Here is a 15,285-nt window from a genome sequence, read left to right as displayed (position 1 = left end):
CGAATTTGCTCCACCACCACCGGTTCCACTCACCCACCACCCTCAGTGAAAAACTTACCCCTGACGTCTCCTCTGTACCTACTACTCCCCAGCACCTTAAACCTGTGTTCTCTCGTAGCAACCATTTCAGCCCTGGGAAAAAACCTCTGAGAATCCACCCAACCAATACCTCTCAATATCTTATACACCTCACAAGTCTGTCAAGTTTATATTGAGAGACATCTTACTATGCACTTCAATTACTGGTACACTGTGGCTACAGTATGTTCTCCTCCTCCAGGTTTCATGTCTAAAGACAGCACTGGTGCCAATGGACCTCACTGGATTGGTCCATGAATATGGTTGGTAGAGTACTTGCGTTTGCGATGGTTTACCATTGCCTTCTGCAGTATGACTGACCAGCAAATTCTTCCACTCTTCCCAACTGCCATCAGGAAGGAATGGCGGCACGGACTTGTTGGGCCGAAGGGCCTGTTTCCCGTGCTGTGTTTTTCTTTGTTCTAATTACCGGTTGATAATCAACCTGCCTGGCCACATGGAAGCTGCGTTCATAAAGTCCTGGTGTGGGACTTGAACCCAGAGCTTCTGGCCCAGAGGTAGGGACATTATGCACTATGCCACAGTGTCCACAGTATGGTCTACCTACACAATACATTAAATCCCTACAGTGTAGAAGACCATTTGGCCCATCAAGCTTGCACCAACAGCAATCCCACCCAGGCCAATCCCTGTAACACTAAGTATTTACCCTACTGATCCCCTTGACAATTAGGGGCAATTTAGCATGGCCAATCCATTTAACCTGCAAATCTTTAGACTGCAGGAGGAAACCAGAGCACCTGGAAGAAAGCCACACAGACACAGAGAGAAACATGCAAGCTCCACACAAACAGTCACTTGAACTCAGGTCCCTGGTGCTGTGAGGCAGCAGTGCTAACCACAGTGCCACATGCACTGCAATACACTGCAGAAACACAACAGCCAGCTAGGCCCCACAACCTTTACCAGAAAGAACAAGTAACACATCACCCTGACTTGGAGACACATCACCTTTGCCGGATGCAAGTGCTGTAATGACAACACAGCAGCAACATTAGTACAAGATCAGAAGACAAATGGACAGGACTTTCTCAGGAAGGGCAACAAGTGCGGCCTTCCTGGCTGCACTCACATCCAGGCAACAAATAACTAGCGTGGATATCAAACTTTGTGCTGGATCCTAAAAGAATTCTGCTGCTAAAACGCACTTCCCTTTCCTGACTGCAATTATACAGCCACACAAAATGAAAAGCAGATACCACAGATAATCAAACGACAAACTCAAAACTTAAATATGCAACTTGTGCCTTAAATAGTTTTGCATATGCAACACGAAAGGTGAAACCAGCGGATCACTCTCTGTACGGTCAATAACAACCCATTTTAAGCAAGTTTGAAATTTTTATGATGACTCCAGGGCATTGCTCTAGGATTATTTTGCTTCTATTGTGTTGGGTGAGGCAATGAACACTGCACTACAGTACATGTTTTTTGCATTCTAACAAACAGAATTTTCAGTTCGTTTCATGGTGCACAGCTGGAGATATTCCTACCGATTCCTAATGTGCAGTACTCCTACACATGAATTCAGATGCTCACCCAGATGTGATATCAGCACATACAGCGTATTACCTTTTTATGTAGAGTCTTTGAATCAACATCTGTAACAACGATATCTCGAAGGCTGGCAGAGACTTCCATCTGCTGTGACTGGACTGAAGCAGACGCATCCAAACCTGTAATAAATAAACCATCTCAATTACTACCGTAACATTCATTTGGGTGAAATTAGATTAATAAATGGGAGGTGTGCATGGATTTTGTTGACCAAACCTTTCAACACACATTTCAAAAAACTCACAGTAACACCACATCCTAGGACAGTATAGGATGTGCTTTGAGTAAAGAACTTTAGTAGCGAGCACTTTATCTCATGTCTGTATTTGCAATATCACAAAGCACGTTCCATTACTTTTTCCAGTGCCTTCCCTGTTACGCGGAAAACACAAAGGTGGTCCTCCAAGCCTGCACCGATCATGATGTCTGCCTAAACTAAAATGTTTGCACTTACGGAGTCTGTATCCTTCCAAGTCCATCCTACTAGGCTGATACCGGAGTTGAGCTATGAGGAGAGGCTGAATAAACTAGGCTTGTACTCGTTAGAGTTTAGAAGAATGAGGGGAGATCTCATTGAGACGTATAAGATGATGAATGGGATGGATAGGATAGAGGTGGTGAGACTCTTCCCGCTCAGAAAGGACAGTAGGACTAGGGGGCACAGCCTCAAGATAAAGGGGGGGGGCGGTTTAGAACGGAGTTGAGGAGGAACTTCTTCACTCAAAGGGTGGTGAATCTCTGGAATTCTCTGCCTGTTGAAGTGGTGGAGGCTGCCTCGCTAAATATTTTTAAGACGCGGGTTGATGGGTTTTTGATAAGCGAGGGGATTAAGGATTATGGGGAGAGGGCGGGAAAGTGGAACTGAGCCACGACAGATCAGCCATGATCTTATTGAATGGCGGGGCAGGCTCGAAGGGCTAGATGGCCTACTCCTGCTCCTATTTCTTATGTTCTTATTCATGCATTTGGCTAGTTGCCCCTTAAATGCTGCTATCATACCTGCTCCCACACCTCCATGGGCAGCGCGTTCCAGACATTCACCACCCTGTGTAAAAAAGCTTGCCTCGCACATCTCTTCTAAACTTTTCCCCACGCACTTTAAACAAGTTTGCCCATGGAGAAACTGGCAGTATTTTGCTGATTTAACCAAACATTCACCAATACTTAATTTGATTGGGGAACCATTATTTAGCAAGCTGTCCAGCTAACAGTGCTGACACCTGCACATTCCTGCGTTGGGCTTTCCATCAATGTACGACTCAACATTCCGCCATGCGGAAAAACAACAGACGAAGCTGCAGCCTTGATCATTTTTCTTTCTAAAATATCATTATTTGAACAGACGTCAAATAGAAAATCAGAGTTTTTTTTTATTCATGGGATGTGGGCATGGCCAAGCCAGGCCAACCCAAACTGCCCTTGAGAAGGTGGTTTTGAGCCACCTTCTTGTACCAGTGGAGCATGTGGAAATGAGGAGTTCCAGGGTTTCAGCTCAACAACAGTGAAGGAACAGCAACATATTTTAGGATGGTGTCACTTGGAGGGCATTCCCATGCGTCTGCTGCCCTTGTCCCTCTACGTGTTTAGAAATACTATTGAAGAAGTCTTGCTGAGTTGCAGCAGTGCAATCTTGTACATCGTACACACTGCTGCCACTAGGTGCCAGTGATGGAGGGGTGAATGTGGCAAATTCTTACAGTAAGGGGTTTTTGAGCACTGTCTGCTGAAATATTTCTTTTGATTCAGCCCCGCTCTTTCATTAAGTATGATGATGGCTGGTCTTCTACCTGTACTACACCCACCCATCTTCACTACTCCTAAATCTCTTAATTTCTTGAGTGTTCAGAAGTCTCTTCAAATCTCTTCTCGTTCAAATCTCTGCCTTGGCTCTTGTGGTGAACAATGCCAAAGATCTGTAACCCTTTGGAGTTAAGAAATTTCTCCTTTTTGAAGGAAACTGGACTTCATAGAATCCCTTTCAGTGCAGAAGGAGCCATTTGGCCCATCTAGACTATGCCCATATCTTATCCAGGCCCACCCCCAAACCGACACATCTTAGGACATGAAGGGGCAATTTAGCATGGCCAATTCCCCCTAACCTGCACGTCTTTGAACTGTAGAGGAAACTATAGCATCTGGAGGAAACCCACACAGACACGTCAAGAATGTGCCACACAGATAGTCCAAGGCTGGAATTGAACCAGGGTTCCTGGCGCTATGAGGCAGAAGTGTTAACCATTCTGCCACCGAGTCACCCTATAACGGCACAGCTGGTTATGAACCACTTAAGCTCCAAATATTCCCAAGTTTGATCCACAAAATTCAACCAAGTTACTGATTTTAGACACAATGATGACAGAGGGACTAGAAATTGACTCAGAGGGGATCAATCAGGGTCAGGAAAATCATTTTGTCTACCCAATTCTGAACTCTTCCAAAAATCATAAAATCATGTTTGATAAATGAGAGAAAAATCCAGCGGATGGAGGGCCAGAAAGCTGAGGATGACAGGACAGAGAGCAACTGGACAGCAATGAAGCGAAGATGTGAGAAGGGAAGTGGCATTAACAGGGAAGAGAAGGCTTCAGAGTTAGTTTCTGGAATGAAAGCATTGGGTTCCATTGTCTTAAAACAACAGGGGAAGACATGAGGGGAATTGTTGCTTCACAGTGCCAGCATGGACACAGTAGGCTGAATGGCCTTCGAATGTGCTGTAACCATTCAATTATCCTGTGGTTGAGGTAAGCAGTCCAACGTGCAACTGAAATATTACAGCAATTAAGAAGCAATAGAATAGAGTGTTGACTCTCACTTGGTCTAAGTCTTACCTTGTACTCTAATGTCTGCAATGTTGCACGTTTCATCACATACAACCACGTTGAATGCATTCATCATAGCAAACATCTGGAACATGATGACATCAGTATCCCTGGAGCTTTTCAAAACTGTCAAAAAGAAATTCTGATGATTTTTAAAGGCTACATTAAAATCCTACAATGGAACAAATATTTCAGATTAAACATTATTTCTTCTTGAAGTACTGTTTGGGAATAAGTAATTCCTTGACTTTAGATTCTGCTCGGTACAGCATGAAATAAAGGATGTGTAAGGGATCATTGCATTATTTTCCACAGAGATACAGAGGTAGCCCAGTAGATAGAAAATCAAGAGGCAAACTTTTGCTTTTCATAGAATCACAGAACCCTACAGTGCAGAAAGAGGCCCTTCGGCCCATCGAGTCTGCACCGAACACAATCCCAGTCAGGCCCTACCCCCATATCTCTACATATTATACCCACTAATCCCTCTAACCTACACATCCCTGGACACTAAGAGGCAACTTCTTAGTATGGCCAATCAACCTAACCCACAATCTTTTCTGTTTGAAGCCCACTGCAGGCAGTGAAATAAGTTTATTAGTGTCACAAATGTTACATTAACACTGCAATGAAGCTGTGAAAGCACTCCTGTGCCTGTTTGGGTACACGGAGGGAGAATTTAGAATGACCAGTGCACCTAACCAGCATGTCTTTCAGACTGAAGGCAGGAACACCCGAAGGAAACCCATGCAGACACGGGGAGAATGTGCAGGCTCCACACAGTGACCCAAGCCAGGAATCGAACCCAGGTCCCTGGGCGCTACGAGGCAGCAGTGTTAATCACTTTAATTATGATAGGTCTGGGATGGACTGAGACAGCTGTACAGAAAGGAACAGCAAATATAGAATTCAACATTGCTAAAAAAACACTAACTTTTGAAGGAACTGAAAATCAAAGTGGGGAGCTGCTGTGGGCTGTGGAGGGTGGGACAGGGAGGGGAGGAGAGTCGTCATAATCTTTGTGTATAGAACATGGAACACAGAACACTACAGCACAAAACAGGCCCTTCGGCCCACAAGTTGCGCCGGTCACATCTATACCTACCAAGCCATAGAACTACTTGTAACTTCCAATGCCATTGGATCCCATATACTCATCCAGAAGTCTTTTAAAAGACCCCAGCGAGTTCACCTCCACCACCACCGACGGCAGCCGATTCCACTCACTCACCACCCTCTGAGTGAAAAACTTACCCCTGACACCTCCTCTGTACTTGCTTCCCAGCACCTTAAACCTGTGTCCTCTCGTAGTGACAATTTCAGCCCTGGGAAACCGCCTCCGAGAATCCATCCTATCTATACCTCTCAACATTTTATAAACCTCTATTTTGCAATTTGTTCCTGAGACTGGCATAATAATTGAGCAATGTTAAGTCAACATTATTCATATATTTTAAAGTATTCAGATTCCCTTCAGGGAGAATATTTCACAGAAACTTAGTTTGCCTCTTTTGCCGATACTTCCATTTCAGCTCAGACACTCTGACATTGCTTTACCATCCGAGTTCTCACAACTTCCACAGTTCAACACACTCACTCAATTGAATGCCAATACTGCTGAAATATGCAAAAAAACAGGATTCAGCTCTGCTCTTTCATTAAGTATGATGATGGCTGGTCTTCTACCCTGCACTACACCCATCCTTCATCACTATTCCTAAATCTCTTAATTTCCTGAGTGTTTAAAAGTCTATCAATCTCTGCCTTGGCTCTCTGTGGTGAACAATTCCAAAGATCTGTCACCTTTTGGAGTTAAGAAATTTCTCCTTTTTGAAGGAAAAAAAAATTGCGTCTGAGACATTTCCACCTCTCAGAAAGGCTGTGAAAATATCAACCCTGATCAGGAGGATGTCCACCTCACAGTAATTCTTCTACAGCTTTATTTTTAAAATTGCACGTTTGCTTGGATTGTACAAGTGAGTCAATGCTCAACATTGACTCAACTCAGCTGAGGCTGTTATTTGGTGCACTCCTAAAAGAATTTAAGAAGGAAATGGAGAGACATGGAGTTGGGGGTAGGGTGTTAGCGTGGATAGAGGATTGGTTGTCAAATAGGAGGCAGAGAGTGGGGGTCAACGGGTGCTATTCGGATTGGCGGATGGTGACTAGTGGAGTGCCCCAGGGGTCGGTGCTGGGGCCTCAGCTTTTTACCATTTATATAGATGATCTGGAGGAGGGAACCGAGTGTAGGGTGTCGAAATTTGCTGATGACACCAAGATAGGGGGAACGGCAAATTGTGCGGAGGGTGTGGAGAGTCTGCAGAAGGATCTAGATAGGCTGGGCGAATGGGCCAGGAAATGGCAAATGGAATTTAATGTTGGCAAGTGTGAGGTGGTCCACTTTGGTAGGAAGAATGGTAGGAAGGACTATTACTTACGGGGCGAAAAACTGCAGCAGGCGACGGTGCAGAGGGACCTCGGGGTCCTTGTGCATGAGTCGCAAAAACCCAGCTTGCAGGTGCAGCAGGTGGTCAGGAAGGCAAATGGGATGCTGGCCTTCATAGCGAGGGGGATTGAATATAAAAGTAGGGAGGTCTTACTGCAGCTGTATAGGGCATTGGTGAGGCCGCAGCTGGAGTACTGTGTGCAGTTTTGGGCGCCGCACCTGAGCAAAGATATTTTGGCCTTGGAGGGAGTGCAGAGGTGGTTTACTACGTTGATACTGGAGTTGAGGGGGTTGAGCTATGAGGAGAGGCTGAATAAACTGGGCTTGTACTCGTTAGAGTTTAGAAGAACGAGGGGAGATCTCACTGAGACTTATAAGATGATGAATGGGATGGATAGGATAGAGGTGGAAAGACTCTTCCCGCTCAAAAAAGACAGTAGGACTAGGGGGCACAGCCTCAAGATAAAAGGGGGGCAGTTTAGAACGGAGTTGAGGAGGAACTTCTTCACTCAAAGGGTGGTGAATCTCTGGAATTCTCTGCCCGTTGAAGTGGTGGAGGCTGCCTCGCTAAATATTTTTAAGACGCGGGTTGATGGGTTTTTGATAAGAGAGGGGATTAAGGGTTATGGGGAGAGGGCGGGAAAGTGGAACTGAGCAGCGACAGATCAGCCATGATCTTATTGAATGGCAGGGCAGGCTCGAAGGGCTAGATGGCCTACTCCTGCTCCTATTTCTTATGTTCTTATGAAATGAGAACGGGGCTCCATTCTGCCTGTTGAACCTGCTCAGCTATTAATATTGTTAGCCTTATGGTGGCACAGTGGTCAGCACTGCTGCCTCACAGCTCCAGGCATCCAGGTTCGATTCCCAGCTTGGGTCACTGTCTATGCAGTGACTGCACAATCTTCCCGTGTCTGGGTGGGGTTCCTCCAGTTACCTCCCACAGTCCAAAGATGTGCGGGTTCAGTTGACTGGCCACTTCAAATTGCTCATAGTGTCCTCGAATGTGTAGGTTGGAGGGATTAGTGGGGTAAATGTGTGGCGTTGTGGGGAGTAGGGCCTGGAATGCGATTGTTGTCGTTGCAGACTTGATGGGTTGAATGGCCTTCTTCTGCGCTGTCGCGTAACTATGATACTTAGGCTTGAACTCCACTTTCCCACATGCTCCCTACCCCTTAATTTCACAGGAGACCAAAAATCCTATGTATTCAATACTGGAACATCCCCAATTTTCTGGTGGTAGAGAATTCCAAAGACTGACAATCCTCCAAGTGAAGAAATTTCTCCTCGTTTCGGTCCTAAGCGGTTGACCTTTATCCCGAAACTGTGCCCGTGTTCTAAATTTCCCAGCCAGGAGGGAACAACCTCTGAATATCTAGCCTGTCAAGCCCCTTCAGCATCTTGAACGTTTCAGTAAGATCTCCAATATCAATCCATGCACTATGACCCTATCATGGAGTCCCAGCGGAATGTGGTGGGTCAGGAAATCAGAAATTAAAACTGGAGGAGGAGCTGTCAGCCAGCTGAGCACATTCATCATACAGGAGTTCACCTAATGATGAGCGAGGACCAGGCAAGGATCAAAAACTGACTGTAAACTGTTTAAAAGTTTGTTTCTAGCGTGCATGCCGAAATGTCTCTTCAGAAGCTTGCAAAACCCTGTCGAAAAGTGCGTGTGCGTGTGTTGCTGAGGCTCAAGTGACAACGTTGTATTAATTCTACTAAATGTGTGAAGGACAAACAATTCAAATCAGTGACAAAAAGAATATGGTAATGAAGTCAAGTAACAAGGAAGAACTAGCTCGCATTTACATGTGCTTCTTATTCACGAGATGGTCAAAGTATTTCACATTCAATGAAATACTTCTGAAATGCATCTGATTCTAAATTAGAAAATACAAATAGGGCAATGTGACGATGCTTCCTGCATCCCACAGGGAAAACAACTTGCGCCCTCTGACTATCCAGGATTACTAATTAAATGACGCTACACAGGCACCAGTGCCCTTGAACCATACCTCAGCTTGTCAAATGTTCCAGATGAGGGGAGAAGATTAAAGATAATCCTCAGGAGAGAAGCACAAGGGAAAATTAACAGAATTAAAATAAACACATAGTGAACCAAAGTCACTTATTATTTGTAATGCGTTTGAGGTAAATTGACGTGCATGGATTGTGAGTAAAGGAAAAAGTGGCAAGTTAGCTCTCACAAATCAAAGTGGATTATACTCCAGAATGCCAGCAATAATATTATCCAACAGGAAAAAAGGAGAACGAAACCTGGAACGCAGTTTGGCTAATTGAAATTTCCGTCTACATTTATTAATACTTGCAGTGAGTAGTCCAATTGGCGAAGAGATAATCCTAACATGAAGCCCTGCTGAAGCCATGTACCTGTTTTTGTGGCAATCTCTTTATCCTGTTCCTTCTTTTGTGCTTTCACTTCATGATCCTTATCAACAGAGCCCAGGTTGCCTGACGGGACAACCGTTGTCAAGAAATTGATGGTTGAAAGTAAAGCTTTTGTATGCAGAAGGAAGTTAAGTGAAGAAAATGTGACCTGTCAATAAACAAAGTAAAAAATGTCATCTATCCTACTTACTGCCAATTACACCAGATTACAACAATGCATTGCAATCAGATTTTACATTTTGGGACATTCATATGCACATTTCTGCTTCTTATAATTACTTTTGTAAAACTACAGACACATTCATGCCACAAATATATTCATGCCATTGTCCAAAACATGAAAAGCCAGAGTGCCACTCTCAAGGACCATTCTGTGAAACAGCTAACAAAAATTAAAAGGAAAATGAATTTGCAATCTGAAAAGAAAGTGTTACTTTTAGATCAAGGAACGAAACAGAGAGATGTCAGGTTTGGAAAGGCACTGAGTGAAAGCAATAGAAATGAGGACAGAAAAGTACTGATAATTCAGAGACAGGATTTAGAACTATCGGGAAAGGAAGGAAATTTGTTCGGAACCTTTAATGGAGGCAAGTTATAGCTCAACATTAATAAAATGAAATCAGTCAAGCACATACTATATCAGAATCTTTTCAACATACACTCAATACTTATCAAATTAGTCTGGTTAACTTAAAAGCTGGGTTTAAAACTAAAACAACAGGGGATACACGAGTGATTAGAGTGGATGGGAGAGAGATTACAAATAATGGTTCAGAAGGTGAATCAGAAGAAACAAAATATGGAATGAGAAAAAGGCGGTCATCAGCAACATGACACTTAATGGGACCTGCAGTCAATGTTAAGGCCCGCTAGGGCTATTCTTGCTCCACTGTGTACCATTATGCCAACACTTCTGGTGGGTCTGTCTTGTCAGCAGGACAGGATACACCAGGGATGGTGTTGGAGCAAGTCTGGGATGGTCACTGAAAGATATGATTCTAGGAAAATGACTAGGTTGAATTGTTGCTTAAGTGGTACATCAGATAGCCATCTCAGCTTTGGCACAAGTCCCCAGCTATAAATAAGGACATTGCAGGGTCGAGTGAGTTGCTTGTGGCTTTCTCCTGTTCTAATTTGATGCCTGAAGTCAAAGAAGCTGTGAAGGAATAAGCTTCTCAGTTCAACAAGCAGGCACATAAATGCCTTTGAGACCATGAAACAAAAGGGCTGCAATGATTTTCACAAGTATGATTAAGAGGTGACATTAAGTATTACAGCTGAAAGGCACACTCGCTCCCTTCGTAAAGTAAAATGTGTTTTCTCCAATCAAATTGGAATTACGTCCAACAATATTGTTCCAATCGTAAAAATCAAAATAATTATTCACACGCTGCACACAGCAAACAAATTACATTAAAAATGTGACTCACAACCACAACATGATAAAATATTGATGGTACTGCAAAGATTACTTTGGTACTGATTAATGCCGAACAATGTACACTTTCCAGTTCATAACTTAAGGTTCAACACATGCAGTTAGATTTATAGCATCTGATCGTTGGGAACTCAGCTATGTGAATGAGGGGGCAGCAGGAGATATGCCACACCAGAGAAAGGCTGCTCCTCCTCTGAAATTCAGCAAAGGTTTCCAAACACATTTTTCTTCAACAACACAAAACTTGGGTGCAAAATTCTTCATTTTAAACCAATCACAACAAGTTGATATTTGCAACTTTTAGGCGCAACAGGCTCATTGCTTGGTCTAGGCTGTGGAATGTGGAATGAAATGCAAACAGACAGGGCGGCACAGTGGTTAGCACTGCTGCCTCACAGCTCCAGGGACCTGGGTTTGATTCCCTGCTTGGGTCACTGTCTGTGTGGAGTTTGAATGTTCTCCGAGTCTGCATGGGTTTCCTCCCACGCTCCACAAAAATGTGCAGGTTAGGGGCATTGCCCATGCTAAATTGCTCCTTACTGTCCCAGGTTGCACAGGTTAGAGGGATTGGCATGGTAAATGTGGGAGGTTGCAAAGGTAGGGCCTGGGTGGGGTTGTTGTCGGTGCAGCCTCGATGGGCCGAACGGCCTCCTTCTGCACTGCAGGGATTCTTTGACTTTAATTAGGAGAGCACTGCCACTGTCAGAACACAAAAAAATTACACAAACTCTTTTTTCCCCCTGAAATAAACACAAGAGAAGGTGCTCTTAATGTAATTGGAATCTTACACTGCTAATTCTACAGATATGTAGGTCAAATTCCATCCCTTTGTAAGGGCTGTGAGTTCATCTTTCAAATTACTTCCATCTGTGCTGTATTATTCAATGAATCTGATTTTTACGCCATTCCTTTGTGTAGTCCGCTAACTGTCGTAGGCTCGTATGTTACACGCAACACAAATAAAAGCCAGGCCTTTCAACAAAATTAATCCATTTAATTGAATTCAGCTACTATTTAAACTTAACCTACTAACCAGTAATGGATGATTTAAGAACATCATTTCCTAATACATCTCACATTAACAAATTGATTACATTTCCATTGTGGATTAAGAAACTAGGACAAGTGTCTCTCAACAATTCTGAAATACTAAAATACCATGTAGCAAAAAGCAAAATGGGTTGACATTTTACTTTTTTTTTTAAACAAGGTATGATGAGTCAGTTTTTCGTATCTGAGAAAAATCCATTGCTTGCAAATAAAACTCATTAGTCTAGATGATTTCTTTTGAATTCATAGAATCGTAGAAATCCTACAGTGTAGAAAGAGGCCATTTGGCCCATCGAGTCTGCACTGACTGCAATCCCACCCAGGCCCTATCCCATATTCCTATATATTTACCCATCAATCCCTCCAACCGACCCATCTCAGGACAATAAGGGGCAATTTTTAGCATGGCCAATCTTTGGACAACACATAAATAACACATTTTGTAAGAATTTTTTTTCAAACCAGCATTCTCCAGCTGGTCTTCATATTTCTGAGGTAGGACAATAAGTGCTTACCTTGAGCATTTGTTCAGTGCTGTTGTAATTCATTTTAAAATGTGGTCCATTTTTGTCAGCCTGCAAAACATAAGTTTTAAAGTTAATTTTACTTCAGCACTGACATAATGAAGAGCAAATGCTGATTATCAACTTAAGAAAGAGTTGCATTTACTGTGCTTTTTTCAATAATCTCTGATTAGAACCTTCCGCACACCTGACGGAGAAACACCATTTCCAAAAGCGTTTGTGGGTTTACTATCAAATAAACTGGCTGGACTTAAACCTGGTGTTGTGAGACTTCTTACTTTTTTCAATAAGTATACTTGCTGAAGAATCAATGAAGTAGATGTGGTCACTCTTGCAATCCAAGAGAAAATTTAGGGGGGGATAGGGGAGGGTAGGAGGAGGGATGACACGTCCACAAACGACGATGTGATAATGACCAGATAATCTGTTTGTAATTGAACAATAGAATCCTTATAGTGCAGGAAGATACCATTCAACCCATCAAGTCTGCATCGACTCTCTGAAAGAACAGCCCAAGACCTCCACTTTGCCCTATCCCTGTAACCTTGTGCATTTACCATGACTAAGTTAACTAACCTATACATCTTGGGACACGAAGGAGCAATTTAACATAGTCCATGCACCTAATCTGCATACCTTTGGACGACAGGAGGAAGTCAAAAGCACCCGGAGGAAACCCATGCAGACCAGGGAAGAATGTCCAAACTCCACACCGACAGTCACCCAAGGCCAGAATTGAACCCAAACTGAGGAAGCAGTGCTGCCCATCCTGTACCACCGTGGTGTGCCCCCACCGCCACCTCCCCCGATGTTGACTGATCAAACAGTTATAGCCAGGACATCAGGAAGAACTCCCCACTCATTAAATCATGCTTCCATCTGCCAGAAAAATCCCAAGGTAATATTTTTAAGAGGAGGAAGTCCATCCAGAATTCGGCACATCTGACAGTGCAGCACTCCCTCAGTACTGCACCGGAGTGTCAGCCTTTAGTTTTGTACTCAACCTTAGAATGATACTCAAACCCAGAACCACGTGACTCAGAGGCACGAGCGATAGCAAGTGAGCTACAGCTGACACTGCGCGTGCGGGAAAAAACCTGCAACCACGATATCTATATTTTACCTTCAGAATAAATAATACCTTAATGTATTCCACTTTGAGAAGATCTGAACCTGGTGTATCTGCGCAACTGATCAAATGTAGCTTCTGATTTTGGTCATCTGCAGAACATTAAACCATGAAATCCAATTTTAGTATATGTTAATATGTTCATAAAATACATCAGGCTTTAAAATATGAAAATAATAATTGAAGGCCCAATAGAGGGCGTCACATGATGAGATTTTTCAAAGATCGTACATTTAGACCAGTGACATGAGGTTAATTGGCAAACGAACTAAAGGAAAAACCAGAAGAATATTTTTCAGTCGAGGATCTGAAACACTGAAAGGGACATGGAATCAGATTCTACACAAACTGTCATATGACAAATCAAGAGTACTGATTTGCAAGGTTATGGGAAAAAGCTGGAGTGTGAGACTAAATTGGGGAGCTTACAGAACATAGAACAGTAAGCACAGTACAGGCTCTTCGGCCCTCAATGTTGTGCCCAGCTACGTCCAAACCCAAGATCAAGCTATCCCACTCACCATCATTCTGTTATGCTCCTTGTGCCTATCCAATAACCACTTGAAAGTTCCTAAAGTGTCCGACTCCACTATCACAGCAGGCAGTGTATTCCACACCCCAACCACTCTCCGAGTCAAGAATCTACTCGGACATCCCTCCTATATCTCCCACATGAACCTTATAGTTACGCCCCTAGTAAAAGCTACATCCACCCGATTAAAAAAATTTCCGTATCTCCTTCATGAAACCGGCATGGCACCAAGGTTTGGCTGGTTTCCTTCTGCCCTGTAAAACTCTGCATTTTGTTTACATGAGAGGAAATCAGATATAGCAGGAGACAAGATTCAAGTCTACATAATGCACAAAGTTTTGGTGATCGGTGTAACAACTCTTTCTTCCCTCAATATCTTCACCCCATTTTGAATCTCCCTGAACTATAAACAGCAGCCCTCCCCCTCCTCACCCCCATCCATACACACGGACACCCCCAAAGCAATCAATCCCAAGCAAGAAACTCAAGTGATGTGAAAAATTAAACCAAAATTCCAACACTCTGCAGCATGACAAATTAATTCCACCATCATATGCTACCACCTCACATTATAATCGTGTGTGCAGTAGAATAAAAAGTTATTTGAAGTTTGTATATTCAAATTATAAGGCTAACTTAGGATACTACAGTTTTTTTAAAAGAGAGAGTTTTTAATTTTAGGATTCAAATTGAAATGAGTTATTGGGAAGGTGTAAGCACCTTGTTTAAAGGGGTCATCGTTCTCAGTCAGATTTTCTACAGCAATGAAGTGATGAAAATTTTGCTAAAATTGGAACTCTAAGCTATTTAATTTGTTTTTTTTAATGCTGATATTAGGAAGGTTGATGGTCTGTTCATAGAGTGTATTTATGACCTTCCTCCAAACACTGGAAATTATCCAAATTTATCGTTTGGGAGAATTTTAAGAGGCAAGTTACTCACCAGCGATTTCGCAATAATCCAAGGTGATTTTCTTTAGATATGATGTAGACACTAAATCAAACGTTCTGATGTTCACTTCAGTACCCAACTGAGACACACTGAAAACAAGCAGCGGCTTCTCCTGGTCTTCTTGCCTTGTTAGTTCAACAACTACCTATAGGTAAGAAACCAAAGGACTATTTAACTTAATACAATGTACCAAAGATTTACAATAGGTACACGCTTCAAATCCACCTTCTCAACAACAAGGAAGCAGAGTTTAAAATGTCTACACATGAGAACCAGCTTGTATTTGGCGAACATCAAAAAAAACCGAATCTGTCATTTCATAGTAAAC

The 15,285-nt window shown here is 42.9% G+C and overlaps 1 protein-coding gene across 4 annotated transcripts in view; it reads right to left on the bottom strand.

Moving 5' to 3' along the window:
• vps13c (vacuolar protein sorting 13 homolog C) overlaps positions 1 to 15,285 on the bottom strand; it is a 298,634-nt gene that overhangs the window by 159,148 nt on the left and 124,201 nt on the right. For all 4 annotated transcript variants that reach the window (XM_080216043.1, XM_080216044.1, XM_080216045.1 and 1 more), the window contains 6 exons: positions 14,949 to 15,102; positions 13,487 to 13,566; positions 12,337 to 12,396; positions 9,316 to 9,481; positions 4,485 to 4,601; positions 1,672 to 1,775 (listed from right to left, as the gene is read on the bottom strand). In XM_080216043.1, the coding sequence (XP_080072169.1) occupies positions 1,672 to 1,775; positions 4,485 to 4,601; positions 9,316 to 9,481; positions 12,337 to 12,396; positions 13,487 to 13,566; positions 14,949 to 15,102 (681 nt within the window). The remainder of the gene's footprint in view (positions 1 to 1,671; positions 1,776 to 4,484; positions 4,602 to 9,315; positions 9,482 to 12,336; positions 12,397 to 13,486; positions 13,567 to 14,948; positions 15,103 to 15,285) is intronic.

The sequence above is a fragment of the Carcharhinus amblyrhynchos genome, chromosome 32, assembly GCF_965287045.1.
Source record: "Carcharhinus amblyrhynchos chromosome 32, sCarAmb.v2.hapA, whole genome shotgun sequence".
NCBI classification, from domain to species: domain Eukaryota; kingdom Metazoa; phylum Chordata; class Chondrichthyes; order Carcharhiniformes; family Carcharhinidae; genus Carcharhinus; species Carcharhinus amblyrhynchos.
This window is presented reverse-complemented; position numbering and strand designations above follow the sequence as displayed.